General features: G+C 34.9%; 1 protein-coding gene across 3 annotated transcripts in view; it reads right to left on the reverse strand.

The window, feature by feature from the left end:
• Positions 1–3612: 3612 nt before the first annotated feature.
• The window catches only part of Taf4b (TATA-box binding protein associated factor 4b), a 129063-nt gene continuing 115066 nt past the window's right edge, over positions 3613–17609 (reverse strand). For all 3 annotated transcript variants that reach the window (XM_076836938.2, XM_076836936.2, XM_076836937.2), the window contains one exon: positions 3613–5302. In XM_076836938.2, the coding sequence (XP_076693053.2) occupies positions 5135–5302 (168 nt within the window). In that variant the 3' untranslated portion in view covers positions 3613–5134. The remainder of the gene's footprint in view (positions 5303–17609) is intronic.

Here is a 17609-nt window from a genome sequence, read left to right on the forward strand (position 1 = left end):
CCTGTCTCAGCCTCTCTAGCCACTGGAATTATAGGTGTGTGCCCCCACACCCAGCTTGTTCATATATTTTTAATGAAGAATATAACTCTTATAGAAAAAAGGTTGGAGTGACGCTAAATTCAAGTTGGTTTCCATAATGTGAGCAGTTCATGATGGAGGAATGCTGTCAGTGAAACTTTAAATTATATCTGGGACACTGGATCCTTCCCTTAAATCACTTTCTCCACCCATCCACATTTCGGGTATCTCTACTACCTGTCTAGCTTAATCTGATGCCTCTTTGGTAGAAGAATCTGTTGACACATTGAGACGTAATTGGATTCTTATAGTGAAATAGTAAAATTTACCAAATAGTAAGAAAATCTATGACTAAATCCCTCAAGGAAAAAAATGTTGTTTTCTCAAAGATTACAGTAAGATGCTACAGCACTCCTGGCCTGGAAAATAGTTTAAGGCAAATTAAGAAAAATGGATTTGTGAAAATGGCAAAAGATAGATCCATATGCCATCAAATGCCAATAAGGGGGGGATAATCAATTATGAAAGGGGACACAGCAGGTGGGTGAATCAGGGAACAGAGGGGAACTGAGGGGGGCTCTGAATGTTCACCACATGTATCTATAATGTTTTAAATTAAACATTTGGAAGTAATGGAAAGTACTGCTTCCAACTCACAGGAAACTTATTAGGCAAAATCATGGACTAAATTGTTTTGGGGATTGGGAGGCTGTAGCTTGAAGGTAGAGTACATGCTTGGCCCTGGGTTTAATCCCCAGTAACAAAAAAAAAAAAAAAAAGAATTATTCTGTCAAATATCTGCTATATATCAATCATACTTTTCTCCTTAGAGCCTCCCACCCCAGCACCCAGTGCAATACCGAAGAATTTGTATAATCTTAGATTACATTTTTAAAAGACACTAAGGTTTATGTATTTAGCCAGTGACTTTCGTAAAAATAATAAGCTCATGGGGGGTGGGGCAGGAAGAAGAGCTATATAATCCAAAATTATCAAACAATAACAACCATTACTAGTACACACTTTACTGGATGCGGTATGTGTGTGTAACATGTGACCATTAGTTAAACTCAAAGCCACTTCACAAGTATGATTATTTACAAATCAGGTAATAAAGGCACAGAGAAGCTAAATAATGTGCCCAAGGTCTTATCTTGGTAAGAGCTAGGATTGAGTGGGGAGCCAGGGTTGCTCTTAACACAGGAAATACTGTCTCAGTACCATCTATGATAAGAGAACTTAAGATGTCAACCAGGTATTAGTATTTTCAAGAAGAGTTGCCATTAAAATTGGCCTTAAAGGGCTGGGGTTGTGGCTCAGTGGTAGAGCACTTGCCTAGCATGTGTGAGGCACTGGGTTTGATTCTCAGCACTGCATATAAATAAATAAAGACTATAAATAACTAAAAAAACATTATTTTTTAAAAATTGGCCTTATCCACAAAGTGTAGTTTTAAAGTTAGTTTCTTGAGTGTACTTTTCCTTCTCTGAATATTCAATGTGGCAAAGTATCACTCTGGACCTATTACTACTGTTTCTCTCATCTAGCTATCATTCAGGAGTGTGTGTGTATGTGTGTGTGTGTGTGTGTATTAGTGAAACTTTGGGTTGTCTTTTCTTTTTTTTTTTTTTGCATAGTACAGTTTCTCAATATTTTCAAAAATAAAGATATTTTACTGGAAACCAAATTCCAACTGGTAAAAAGAACTTTTGTGGAAAAGCTAATGCACTAATGCAATACAAACTGAAATGCATATGAAAATACTGGAAGAGAAAAAGATTCTATTGGTATAAAATACCTACAAAAAAAAAAAAAGTTGTGTCAGTTCAGACAGGTACATGCATGCATTTGAAAAGGCAGAAATGATAAAAACTGGCTACTAGGTCATAGACAAACATGTGACCACAAGATGTTTTTATCTCCTGTAGAATCACTAAGGATTGTTAAAGACAAAGTTTTAAAGACACTGTTGGTTCACTATCAACTTGGCAAATAGATGAAGTCCACCCTAACAGGCCTGAGATCTTGGTTCCATTATTTTCCTTAAAAATACACCTAATATTGCTTGTGTTCTCTGCTGCAATCATGACACAACTAATACAAATGGTCTTAATTCTAAACAAAGTACTGTCAAAAATTTTAACAATTTATCTCAAACATTGATTATAAGAGATATAGACTTTGGGGCTAGAGCTGTAGCTCAGTGGTAGAGTGCTTGCCTTGCATGTGTGAGGCACTTGAACCACATAAAATGAATCCTCAGAACCACATAAAATAAATAAATAATAAATATATCATGTCCATCTACAACTAAAAAAATATTTTAAAAATATTTTTTTAAATGTCAAACTTCTTAAAAGAAGAAAAATCTTAAAGGTGTCTAGGAGACTATTAAAATCAAAACTTATATTAAAAGTAAATGGATGAAATGGATAAATTTTTTATGTAAAATATACCTCAAAGTTTTTTCACCAGTTCTTTTTATTTTAGACAGCTCTCACTAAGTTGCTAAGGTTGGCCTTGAACTTGTGATCCTCCTCCTCAGTATCGTGAGTCATTGAAATGACAGCCATGAGCCATCACACCTGGTTTAGAGTTGCTTTTAAAATCTGTAAAGTGGGTGGCCCCTGGTTAGCTTTAGTGGCTTAATGCCATACAAAAAAAAAAAAAAAAGAGTATATATTTAGTGATTCCAGATCTTCTGATTTTTTAAAAAGAAATGGAAATAAAGACTTTTGTGAATTAAAACATTGGCAATACTGCATATCAAATAAAATGCATCTGTAGTTCAGATCTAACCCAAGGTCACCATTTTATGAACAGAATGGAAAAATAACTTGGATACACTTGTTCTTTTGTAAGATATACTTTAAAACATAAACTTTAAAAGTATATATTAAAATAAAATTATGTATTAACTTAAAATTTTTAAATCTGGTGCAATGGCATAGACCTATAATCCCAGGGGCTCAGGAGGCTGAGGCAGGATGATCCCAAGTTCAAGGCCAGTCTCAGCAACTTGGGAGACCCTCAGCAACTTAGTGAGACCCTGTCTCAAAATAAAATATAAAAGGGCTAGGATGTGGCTCAGTGGTAAAGCTCCCTGGGGTTCAATCCTAAGTACCCAAAAAACAAAACATGACAGAACAAAACAACCTGAAAAAGACTCTTAGGAAGAAAACCTCGATGAGCCAAGAAAAGCTTGGTAATGAATATACTTAGCTTTCTTTGTGAGTCAAATAGCATGAAGATTTATAACTATTTCAAAGAAAGTGATATAGCAACTTGGATCTGAAGCAAGGTTCTGGAACCCGAATGCCAACACTCCAAAATAAATAACAATCAGATCCAAGAAAGAGCCAATGCCTGGCAAATTTGAGCCCTGGAGAGACTGGTTACTAATAAAACCTGGTTTTCAAAATCAGTGAGTGAGAAAAGTTGTTCTTATAATAAAATAATCATTTTAATGAAGTATTTGAAATAATTTTAAACATCTGATCAATAAGATTATACACAAATGTAGGAGTATGCTGCACTTTACAAAAAAAAAATAAAGCTAAGCATTTAAATATACAAAAACAACTTTGGGTATAGATCTCTTTCTTAAAGTACTCTTTCAACACATACATAATTTACAGCATTTTACATAATAACTTGCTGAAACAAAAACATGTGACCAATTTAAATATTACTACAGTATAGAAGATAGCTGTAACAGTCCCAATGGGAAGAACAGGGTGAAGAGTAACATATGAGGTGTTTTTCTCTCTGCATTCCTTTACTAAGAAGCCCAGCATTTCCCATTTTAAAAAAATCTTCTTGGAGGATTTAAGTTTTCTTTCTGTATGTGACTCTAATAACCACTATTTTTTTTTTTTTTTTTGCTATCCACAATACACATTGGTGGAATTAAAAATAAATAAATAAAGATTAAAAAAAAAAAAAGAGTGTTTGCTCTTTGCACATATGCTCTTTCCTCAAAAGGATTCATGTAATGTGTTTCTCACATTTACCGCCAGGATCCCAAGAGTGAGATGCTGACAGTACCTTTTAAGTACCGAATCCAAGAGGCAGTCTTTTGTTTAAAATTTCTCATCATGAATTAGGATTTTCTAAATGTACCAAGATGTTTAAAACTTAGGATAACTAAAAGATTTTACAAGAGAAGGAACTACAAAAATCATCTTCTTGGGTTTTAAAATAATACAAAAAAAATGACACCCTTTGAAAATGTCTGATAACCATTTTCCTTTTTAGTTGGACTGTGATTTTTCTCCCCTCATCAACAGAACATGTACCAGTTTCTTAGGAGTTCTGATTCCACCCCTCCATCCCTGGGCACACGCAGCACACTTCCTGCCTTAGGATTCCATTTTCTTCTTCCCTTCATTATTCCTTCCAGTGCTTCCCACCTTTCCCATTTTCCAACAGGGTATATAAGCAGCAGCTTCAACTGTAAGGTTTTCCTGACAAGGATGTCCCCCAACTTGGTATCAGAAGCAGCACATAGTGAGATTAGCCAGAGAATTAGCAACCTCAGGCACAACCTGTCCCCATGTGTCTTATCTGGACAACAATGGGGCTCAGCCAACCCAAGTTACCAAAGGCTTACTCTGTGGCCTGTCACCTTCAACTAGAGAAGGTGACCACTGTCATAGTTAGCTAAGCAGCTTCTGATTCCAGCTAGAAAGCCCAACACTTTGAGATAGGCTCAGTGTAGGACAAAATACCTTTTCTTGGTAAGTGGTAACTCGTCTTTTCTCCCACATCTCAATGAAGGAGGTACTAAGAGAAAGACACCTCATGGCAAATGAAGTTTGGCAAATGAAGCAGGTAGTAACAAACAGAGCCTTAACTTGCTATAATTAAACTCACAGGTGGGCAGATGCTACTTCTCTGTAAAGGGTACTGCACAACTGATTTTCAGAAGATCAAACTGAATTCTCAGCTATAAGAACCCCATGAGCTGTACAGGTAAGATTTAGTAAAAACTTCTAACTGTAAACAGTGGTCTTTCATACTGGTGACTGATTTTCCAGAAAGAGAGATTTCAGGACAGTGCATCTCTTTTTTTGTCTTCTTTGGCAGTAAATAGCAAGGATCTGGATGGAAGCGGTCACTTCAGAAGGGCAAGGTAGAGAGCTCGAGAATACTTCATCTCCCTTTCCTGTTCCATACAGAATATCAAGTCCCTGAGGCAGACTCTCGTGATTCTTGGACGAAGCAACTGTTTGGTGGCTGTCAGGCTTGATGCCCCAGAAGCAAGAAAGTTGTCTTTTAATCCCTAAACAAAATAAAAGGAGAAGCAGTTTAACTTAAGGATCTTTCACAAAGGAAAGGTCTGTCAAGTCTAGCCCACTACCCTCTGGGTCCTGGAGATCAGGCATACACGATCTCAAAAGGCCACCCCACCTCTTCCACGACCTCATTCTCTCAGCTGGACCCTGGCAATAGCTGATTTCATAGGTGTATGAATTCATTAAAAACTATTAGATTGTACACTGTAAATATGTGTAGTCTTTTGGATGTTGATAGTAAAAGTAAAAATAAGACTGTGCTTTGAATGGGTCGCCCTGCTCCCCCCACCGCCTGTCGGAATTCTCATGTTCAGTTACTTTACATTGTGTGACAATAATTTGTATATCACCATCACATGCCCCCAAGACCAGAAGTTTTCTGAGGACAGAGATTATCATTTTTGTTCCTTCTAGGGTTGAAAAAAGTACAAAAAACAACACAGATTATTCAATAATATTTTCTGCATTGAATCTGCTGGTTCAAATCAGAACCAAACTAAACCAAACCAAAACAAAACCCCAGAACAACCAATGTGAGCATCATTAAAAAGAATTAGTGAAACTCAACACTCCTGTATTAAGACAGTTTTTAAATAATAATGTCTATATACTAATATTTTAAGACAAAATTGAAAGAAATTAAAAATAATTCTCAAAAGGATAATTTTATAAAAGTAAAAACTCTTAATTCTTTCATTTACCATACTTGTTTCAAAAAACATGTCCAATGAATTGGCAACTCTCCTTTATCTGCTCAAGACTTATACAAGATATTTAACAAACATAGGAAGCAAATCTTTTTGTTCTCTTACTATTCTTTTATAACCATCAATTTTTTTTGTGTGGTGCTGGGGATTGAACCCATGGCCTTGTGCATGCAAGGCAAGCATTCTACCAACTGAGCTATATCCCCAGGCCTAACCATCAAATTTTAATTAACCATTCCCTTCACATTTCTGATTGAATTGTTTTGATGAAGGGGAGGGAAATTCTTTAGGGTCTTCAAATCACCAGGGTGAAAAATAGTCAACTTAATTCCATGCATGTTGGTAGCATGACTTGGGAGGTACTTTATCTGATAGTCAAGTAACACTTTCATAAAAGGTACTATCCAGTTTTTGAGAGATGGGGTGTCACAATTGTATTTCTACACTCATTAGGTTAAACTCATTCACAAGAAATCATGGAACAAATTTTGGAAAGCCCATGTTTTAGAAGAGGTGGATACTTGTCATAAGTAGCATATGGAGAAAGAGCAAAGACATACCAAACAGCAGATCAAAGCCGGGGTCCTATTAATTCTGGCAGCAACTTTTGTTTTTTTTTCTGGGTGTCATTATCATGTAATTGCTTTGCTTCAAGAAATGTGAGTAAAGTCATTCTCTGTAGGCATCACTACTCAGGATGGTACAACTTGGATGTCACCTTAATTACTATAAATTATTACTATCCAAGATCTTTGCAGAATAGGCCCCCCCCAACTCAGTTTTGGAAAACTGAATAAAAATATACTTTAGGAAGAAAGTTAGTAAAATGTGTCATTGGCAGAGAGGGGCAATTTTCTTGTTTATAGGAGTTATCTGTTTAAAACTACAGTATATTTAAATAGAGGCACACTCTTTAGTTACAAATTAGACATATTATGCTAAAGCTAAATCTATACATTTTAAAAAATGTTTCCTACCAAGAGTTTGTCTAAAATTAGTTTAGTGTTATATTTATATGATTTTTTTTCAATTAAATGGCTAGATGGATACTATGTCTCAGCAATTCCACTTCTATGTAAATACCCAGGAATGTGTCATATTTTAATCAAAACTCATGTACAAGAATATTAGCCATACCAATCACAATAGTCCAACTAGAAACAACCCCCAATACTTAATATAAGTGGAATAAATTGTGAAACATTCATACCATGGAATATTATACAGCAATAACAAATGGGTAACATGAATGAATATCACAAAAATGTTAAATAAAAGAACACAGACACATATATTGTATGATTCCATTTCTACAAAGTCCCCGAACAGATAAGGCTATAGAGGTCCCAACAGTGAGTCCCACGGGGCAACTAAGAAGTGACTAGAGGGGACAGAGGTCTTCTCAAGTTCTGGTGATGTTTCCCCTCTTGATCCAACTACTGTCCATGTGGACACGTTCAAGATGTAAAAATTCAGTGGGCTTATGATTTGTTTACTGTCTGCATCAATGTTATATTTGGATACAAAATTAAACTGCTACCTTTTTTTGTTTTCAATCTTATTTTGGTAGGAAATAAGAGGAGAGGAAAAGCGGGGAAAGGAAATAAAAATAAGAAAAAACTTGTTGTGCATTAAAAAAAAAATCACCCCTAATCATCTGGGGTAAGGAACAAAGGGGGTCACAGTTCATGTTTGTCATGTGACAAGCCTGAAGGATCCAGGCAAAAGAGCCGAATTACAGCTGCCAACAAAGGGTTGAAAAGGAGGTCATTCCAACAGGATGCAGCAGAAGGCCTGAGGCAAAGTTATAAATGAAACAAACCCCAAGGGACATTCAGTAACCCACAGAAATGTCTTTCATAATTTACAACTTTACAAAGGTGATAGCATTGTCTTCCCCCAAATAGTGACTGACTTAGAAAGTTAATCTTGGATACAAAATATACATCTAGCATCTTTATTCCCTTGCCTTATGGTCTGGAAAGGATACAATTCTTATTTGTTCGCTTCATAATGATCTGCCCAGAAAAATCAGCTACCTCTCAGTTATCCAGAGAAGGGAGGAGTGTACACTGATAACTCAGAGCTAACACCAAACCCGTCTTTCTGCCAGTAATTTTGATCTTCCTCCCCAAAGCTGACTATGTCTGACCTGTGGTCACACTACACTGTCAATGACAAAGAACACTAACATAGTTAAGGACAGAGTTTTGAGAAAGAATAACAGGCTCCTATCACAATGCAATGCTTATTTCTAAAACAGAGAAACGGTTCTCCCACTCAACTCTCTGTGTTAGGATGTTCCTTAATCCGAATTCTTCACCTGGATAGAAAGAGGGTAAAATGGAAGAAGAAAGAACCAATTCACTGACCTAATACATAATTACCCCAGGAAGCCTAAACAAACAAATGTAAACATAATCCAAAACTGCTAGATTGATGGAGTTTGCCTTTGTTAATTTGTTAAATTATATCACTAAAGTTTCTATTTTTATAAAACAACTTTTAAAGAACTGTTTTGCTCTTAAAAGAAAAACATGAATATAGTCAGTTCCAGTTTCAGAGAAATAACACTGTTGTAAAAATGACATTAAATAGTTAAAAATATTCAGTCATCCAAATTCTTATCCCCTCAGCTTAATAGAGCAAGTGCTGTGAAATTAAACTTTTGTATTTCTTTTCCCACGTTTCCTTAAGGTTAGGTGATTGCTATACCAAGAAGTAGGAACAACAGCATTATGAATCCTGTGGCCTCAGGAATCGTGCTGAGGTCCTCTGACTTCATATGGGTCTGTGTTTCCAAGTGTCACCATCCCAGGTAACTTAGCTTCATGCTAAGTTCATGCTCTGTTCAATGCAAAATTATCTGAGTTACTGGGCACAGAGCTGTAGTAGGCAGCACAGCAGTCAACATCAGTTAGTTGTTAATTCTATAAGCAATTGTAGATAAGCAATTTCTCTGTGCATCAGTTTCTTAATCTGCAAACTAGGGACAGTAAACAGCAATAATCTCACAAGGTCAGTTTGAAGATTAAATGAGAACAGTGCCTGACACACAATTCTCTCTAGAAATGTTGGCCTTTAACGATCATAATGACATCATCAGTCAGCTGGGAGGCATGGAAATTCACAGGAAAGAGCATAATTCTAGCTCCAGACCTTTTCTCCTATCCTCTAGTTAAAACCAGTTGGATTTTCCTGCCCACATCCTTCTCTTTCAAGTTCTTGCTAACGTAAGAAAAATAATTCATGCTGTCACACTTATCTTGTTTCCCTCAGTGAACTTTTTGCATTTTAGTGGAGCTTTGAGTGCCTAAAGCTAAAAAATAGACAAAGAGGCATTTTAGACAATGGCACATGGCACATGAATGAAGGATATATCCAGGGGCAGAAAGTTTTCCTTACATCCCTGCAAACAGTGGCAGAGTTTGCTGCTTTTAGTTTCTAGAGCCTTATCAACACTGGATCTAGAAGCTAAAGTCAATCCATTTCATTCCATTCTCTGAGTAGTAAGGCTAAGAAAACAAATGTGTCCTGAAATTTTAACAGTTAACCAAGAACAAAAACTGGGGCATTTAAAACAGAGGAGTTGAACGGCAAAAATTCACTACCTTTCTCATACTTTCCATCCAGTTAATCCCCTGCCACCAGACAGCTCCTAAACTGTAAGGAGGACAAGAACTGGGTATGGGGAATAGGGAATAAAATAAAGATATGGAACCAGAATAAAAATTGGACATAAGACTCAAAAGCAACAATAAATAGAACTGCCCTGGATGCCTGATTCAATGGAATGTGAACACTGAAAATACTTATCCCAAAGACGGAGCTTTCTAAGACTTAAAGGCAATGCAGAGTAGAAACTACTGAGCTTCAATATTGACTGCCCTCTGCTGGTCAACAAGCAGAACTTTTGAAGCAACTTTTGATCTCACTTTATCCACCTTCATTTTACTCCCTGAGTTATTTCAGAATACAGACAATGCTATATGGCAATTTCCGCCCTAGAATTTGGGGGGCTGGGGTTGTGGCTCAGTGGTAGAGCACTTGCCTTGCATATGTGAGACACTAGGTTCAATTCTCAGCACCACATATAAATAAATGAATTAAATCAAAGTCTGTCAACAACTAAAAAACAAAAATAAATTTTTTAAAAGAGTCTTTTACAGAAGTAAAAAGACTCGTGTAACATGGAACCACGGGCTTTGAGTTCTAATTCTAGTTCTGTAACTGTGAGAAAGATGGATAATATTACTAGTTGCCATATGCTAATGACAAACCCCAAATCTTGATATCAAACAGAACACTCTCTTAAATTCCAGACCCTATTGTTCAATTTTCTGATGAAGTTTCCAATTTAAAGTACTTTAAGGTATTTTAAATTCAACATTTTTTGAAACTTCTCTTTCTCCTCTTTATTTCAAGGAATGGTAATACCACTTAGATTCAATGCTCAAGCTAGAAAACTGGATGACATCCTCAACCCTTTCTTCCTCAATGGTCTGACACTAAACAATTCTACCTTAACAGTTTTGAAACATCTACTTTTTCCTACATTTTCACTTCTAGTATCTCCTGCCTAGATTACTTCAATAATCTTCAAAAGACTCCCTGTATATTTGGTATGAATATTACTTCCACTGTAATGTGAATGATATCACTAAAATAAAAAATTATCTGAAAATATTTTTTCCTGCTTAAAATGTTCCACTGGAAAAAAATCATCTAACCAACCAAGTCTAAATACCCTCACATGACAGACAAGTCAAACATGAGCACACTAAAGCCTTCTCCCCAGTATCTGTTCTCATTCCTTTCTTCCTGTCCCAAGCTACTGATCATAGAAATATCTTTTTGCCTCTTTTATCTAGACAGCTAACTGTATATTGCATTCTCTCTTCCTAGAACCCCTTTCTCCAAGTCATCTGTCCTATCCTCAAGTCACATCACCTATGCTCTTTAGAATTCAACTCAGACATTACATTTCCCCAAGGCTTACAAGCACAAACTTACCCCAGATGTAGACAGGCACAATTCCTTTGTATTTCAGTGACATCTTGTATTTTTCCCTAACATTACATGTCTTCAGGGCAATGCAATTGCCTCTAACTTACCACTCACTAAAGAGGAAAGATTTTGCACCTGAGAATATTGGATAGTTTTTGTCTCTTAGGTGGTAACCAGGCAATGTGTGTAGAATGACCATGTGAATAGTGTCACCCAATATCATCACTTACACAAATGAACAATGAAAATGAACCACTTTATGGGCTCTGGACCTTATAAATCAAAATCTTGATGTCATTTTTGGCTTTAAGTCAAATAAATCTGGATGGATTTACATTGGTAAAGCCATTTGTACCCAGCCCTCTGACAACCTTTCTCAACTGTTCACTCCCCCAAAGCTGCCACTAGATGAGTTATTAAAAATGGTATTTTGTTTTTTACATTTTCTCTAAACAGTGAGAAAGTGATTCAAACCACCAAGTAGTACAACACATATGAACAGCAAATAGTGAAATAAATAGTCAACAATGAAGAGCAATGTGATCTGAATGCTTCCTATGGCTAGGATGAAAAGTCAAGCTAGGACTTGCCCATTTATAACTGTGGTTGTTTTCTCTATATGTTTACTAAAGCACTCACATTGAAAACTCATCTAGACTACGTCTAGAGATCAGATTAACCTACTATTTTGTTAAATTTTCTTCAAAGAACTACCAGTTAAACATTTTTCTTTAAAAACTAGCTTTGATTTTATCCTTGAAGAGCTGTGAATTTTTAAAAAGGCTACAATATCGGTAAGGGTTGCTGTGCCTCACAGATTTATCAATACCTTTAGATTTATCAATACCTTTAAATATATTGACAGTAGCTTTGTTTAGAACTCCAGTAATTCTACAATTGGTGAGTTGTAGACAGGCTGATAGCAAATATTACTAGAAAGAAATAAAAATTTATTTAAAAACTGAAGGCACAGAAATGGAAAATATTAGTTTTCTAAACTCATTGTTTTTCTTTTCATAAATTCTTTAAAGGATATATGACCAAGTAATAATAATTTATTGTGAAGGTTGGAATAATTATAAGTAAAATAGGCGACAGCAATAATAGCACAAATAATAGAGGTGTGTGTGTAACAGAATCATATGGTTCACAGGCTCTTACATTATATATGAAACAGTATTAATTCAATGTTGACTAGTCAGTTACATATGCATATCTAATCTTTAAATAGTAGATACAACAATCATTAGGAAATAAGAAGAGGTATAGGTAAAAAGGCAACAAAGGATCTAGAATGGAATACAAAAAATACTACTTGATTAACTTAAAAGGTGAAGCAAAAGTAAGAGGGGACAAGTAGAAATAAATAGAAATTTTCAGATGAATACAAAAAAACACTTTTATTTGTTTTGTTTTGTTACCAGGCATTGAACCCAGAGGCACCTAACAACTAAGCCACATCTCCAGCCTTTTTTATTTTTCATTTTGAGACAGAGTCTGCCTAAGTTCCTTAGGGCCTCGCTGAGCTCCTAAGGCTGACTTTGAATTTTCAATCCTCCTACCTTGGCCTCCCAAGTCACTGGAATTACAAGCATGAGCTGCTGCCCAGCTTACATGCAAAAATTCTTGATAAAATACTAGCAAATCTTATTCAACAACATATTAAAGGATTGCATATCATGACTAAATTGGTTTTATCCTAGAGATGCAAGGATGGTTTAACATATGCAAATCAATATTCATCACATAAATAGAATTAAGGGAAAAAGTTACTAGTCATCTCAATACATACAGAGAAGGTCTTCAACAAAATTCAGCATCCATTAATGATAAAAACACTGAAGAAACCAGGGATAGAAGAAACATACCTCAACATTATAAAGGCTATAATATGAAAAAAACAAAGTCAATCTCACAGTAAATGGGGAAAAACTAAAAGTATTTCCTTTAAAGTCCAGAGCAAGACAAGAAGATCCAGTCTCACCACTCCTGTTTAATACAGCGCTAGAAATTCTAGCCAGAGCAATTAGGCAAGAGAAGGAAATACAAGAGATAAAAATTGGAAATGAAGAAGTCAAATGATCACTGTTTGCAGATGATATGATCCTATACCTAGAAGATCCAGAAAACTCCACCAAAAGACTGCTAGAGCTAATAAACAAATTTGGCAAAGTTGCAGTTACAAAATCAACATACAAAAATCAACAGCTTTCCTATAAAGCAACAATGAACCTGCTGAGAAAGAAATGAGGAAAACAATTCCACTCACAATAGCCTCAAACAAAAATGAATGCAAAATAAACTTGAAATAAATCTAACCAAGGAGATAAAAGGCTTCTACAATGAAACTACAGAACACTAAAGAAAGAAATCAAATGCACAGAATCAATGTAATTTCCATCAAAACACCAATGACATTCTTCACAAAACTAGAAAAAACAGTCCAAAAATTGATTTGAGGGAACAGAAGTCCCAGAATACCCAAAGTAATCCTAAGCCAAAAAAAAGCAATGCTGGAGGTATCATGATACTTGACGTCATATTATACTATAGAGCTAGAGTAACAAAAAATGCATGGTACTGGCATAAAAAGACATAGACCAATGTTACAGAATGAAAGTCATAGAAAAACCCACACAGATACACTCATCTGATCCTTAACAAAGGTGCAAAAACACATTGGAGAAAGGACAGCCTTTTAAACAAATGGGCTAGGAAAACTGGTTATCTCTAAATGTAGAAGAATGAAGCTAGATCTTACCTCTCTCTTTTTTCATGTATTCCAATTAGTTATATATGACAGTAGAACACATTTTGATTCATTGTACACAACTGCAGCACAACTTTTCATTTCTCTGGTCATACATGATAGACCTCATCTCTTACCCTGCATAAAAATCAATTCAAAATGGATCAAAGACCTTGGAATTAGACCAGAAGAAAACATAGGGTAAAGACTCCAGCATATGGACATGGACAATGACTTTCTCGATACGACCGCTAAAGCTTAGGAAATAATGCCGACAGTTAATAAATGGGATGGCATCAAATTTAAAAGCTTCTGCATAGCAAAGGAAACAACTAGGATTGTGAAAAGAGAACTACAGAATGAGAGAAATCCTTTGCTAGCTACTCCTTTTACAAAGGATTATTTCTAGAATATTATAAACAACTCAAAAAATTTCACACCAAAAAACCACATAACTCAATTAATAAATGGGAAAATAAATTAAACAGATACTTCTCAAAATAAGAAATACAAATGGCCAAGAAATATATGAAAAAAAGTTCAACATCATTGGCATTTAAGCAAATGCAAATCAAAACTACATTGCGTTTCCATCTCACACCAGCCAGAATGGCAGTCTTCAAGAATATAAATAATAATAAATGCTGGAGAGAATGTGAAAAAAAAGGAACACTTCTAGACTGTTGGTGGAATTGTAAATTAGTACAGCCACTATGGAAATCAGCATGAAGGTTCCTCAAAAGAGTAGGCATGGAACTACTGTGTGACCCAGCTATACCACTTCTAAAGAATCAGTCATCATATAACAGTGATACAGGCATATCCATGTACAATTCACAATAGCTGTACAATGGAACCAGGCTAGGTGTCCATTGACAGAAAATGTGGTATATATACACACTAGAGTCAGCCTTTAAAGAAAAAAAAGGTATTGTGTCAGTTGTAGGAAAATGGATAGAAATTGAAATCAATATGTTTAGTGAAATAAACCAAACTCAGCAGGTCAAGGGTCATTTATTTTCTCTTATATGCAGAAACTAGAGAGGAAAATACGGAAAATTGTGCAAGGGGCAATCTCAGGAAAATCAGTAAAATCAGTAGAGGAAAGGGACCAGGGGGTGAAGGGAGTGATATAGGCCAAATTACGTTGTTATATTGTATGCCGGTACGAATATGTAGCATCATTATGTAGAACTGTATAGTACAAAAAAAAAAAAAAAAAAAAAACACGTGAAAAGAGAGGGGAAAAAAGACAATTGCAGGGAGATTGGTAAAGTAGAGGAAAGGGATGGGGAGGGAGGAAGAGAGGAAAAGGGAAAAAACACTGGAGAATGAATGATACTGGCCAAATTGTTATGTTGTGTAAAAATATAAATATGTAACAACAAATTCCACCATTATACAACTATAATGCACCAATAAAAATATAAAAAAATAAAATTAGTTAAAAAAAAAAAAAGATCATCCTTTGGCCAGGTGAGGTGACCTGGCATGCCTGTAATCCCAGGCATTTTGGAGGCTAAGGGATAAGGATTGCAAATTCGAGCTTAGTTTTGGCAAGTTTGAGGTCAGGCTCAAAACGAAGCAGGACCAGGTCTCAAAATTAAAATTAAAAAGGGGTGGATATGTAGCTCAGTAGTAAATTATCCCTGAGTCGAATCCCTAGTAGTGTCCCCCTCCACAAAAAAAATTCTTTGAAATTAGGGGAAAACAATGCTAACAGCCAATTTTAAAATCACGGGCAAATTACCTTTTTAAAAAGCATTAACAACAACAAAAAAAAATTGTTTGGGGCTGGGGTTATGGCTCAGCAGTGGAGTGCTTGCCTAGCGAGTGCAAGTCCCTGGGTTCAATCCTTAGCACCACATAAAAATAAATAAATAAAATAAAGGTATTGACAACCACAACTAAAAAATAAATATTAAAAATAAATAAAGAAATAGTAAGATGGTAGACTTAAATCCAATCATAATGATAATTATATTAACTGTTAAGTGGAATGAACATTCTAAAGCAGAATTCAAGACAAAGAATATTATTAGAAATGAGGGTCACTTCACAATGATAAAATGGAAAGATAATAGATTTGCACCTAAAAACAAACCATTAAAAAAGAGAAGCAAAAACTTATAAATAGACAAATGTACAATCATAGTTAAAAAAAAAAAAGTAAACACTTCTCTCAGAACCAATGGGAAAAACAACCAAATATCTAAGTAAGGACAAGGAAATCCTGCAGACATTAACTCAACACTGCAGAAACACACACCCTCTCAAAGGGCAGAATGACATTTATCAAGGTAAGTCATGCACTAGGCCAAGTCATAGCAAGTTGAGAAGGAATGAAATTACTGACTCTGTTCTCTGACCACAATAAAAACAAGAACATTTGGAAATTAAAATGACATACTATTAAATAATCTGTATGCCAAAGAAGATACACAAAAGAAAATTAGAAGATATTTTCAAACTAAATAATAATAAAAACAAATATCCAACATATCAAAGGATCTGAGGGTGGAGCTAAAGCAGAAAGATAAAGGAAATGTATAGCTTTTAATGCTTATGTTAGAAAAGAAAGGTATAAAGTCAATTATGCAAAATCCCTACTGAAGAAGTTGGAAAAGAAAATATTTATTCAATACATGTAGAAGAAAGGAAGTAATAGAATAGAAATTAACACAATAAGAAACAGATGAAAAATTTTAAAAATTTAAGCCATAAGTTAATTTTTAGAAAAGATTAATAGACTTATGAGGCATGATAAATAATTTTGTGAATGACCTTGCCAACATAGATGAGTCCAAAAATTCTTTGAGGAATACAGCTTTACAAAAACCAATAAAAAAAGAAAGAGAAAATCCAATATTGAGAATTCATCACACAAAAAAACTCTAGGCCCAGATGTATTCACTGAACTTCTGTCCAAGTAGGAAATGAGACCAATCCTACACAAACACTTTCAAACCAAAATGAGAGGAAGAAGGAACATTTTCCAATTCATTTATAAAACTTCAATCAAAAATAACAAGGACATTAGAATAAAAGAAAATTACAAACCACTGTCATTCATGAACATAAATGTAAAAGTTCTGGCAAAATAAATGATTCATAACTGAATCAGAAACATGTAAAACCAATTATATATTATCACCAAGTGAGATTTATCCCAGGATTAAAAGATGGGTTTGAATTTTAAAATCAATACAACAAATCAAGAATAAAGAAGAGAACTCATATACTAAAATAAGATAACCAAATTCACACCCCTGACAAAACTTAACATTCACCATAATTGAGCTCTCAGCTAGGAAGAGAAGAAAACTGCTCTATGAAAAACCTATCATCAATATTACAATACACAAATATAAATTTAAGTATGTATTTCTGTTTTATGAGACAGGGTTTCAGTAAATTGCTCCTGCCTCAACCCCCCAAGTAGCCAGGATTACAGGCATGTGCTACTATGCATATTATATATCATATTAAGAGTGAAATGCTGAATGCTTTTCCTCTAAGATTGGGAATAAGGCAAAAATGTCTGCTCTTACTAGGCAAGAAAGGAAATAAAAAACATAAAAATGGAATGATGGAAGAACTATTATTCTCAGTTGTAGATAACATGATTGTTTAACAAATCCTAAAGAATTTACACAAAAAACCCTCTATAACAATTAACCCATTATGTTCAATCATCTCAAATGTTGAACATCTATAAAAAACTAAATATAGTATGTGACATAAAGACATATAATTAGAAAATTAGAATATAATTATATAATATTAATATATATATAAGTTCGAGGTTATGATTTATAACCTATTTGAATG

Source organism: Callospermophilus lateralis, chromosome 17 (assembly GCF_048772815.1).
Source record: "Callospermophilus lateralis isolate mCalLat2 chromosome 17, mCalLat2.hap1, whole genome shotgun sequence".
In the NCBI taxonomy this organism is placed as follows: Eukaryota; Metazoa; Chordata; class Mammalia; order Rodentia; family Sciuridae; genus Callospermophilus; species Callospermophilus lateralis.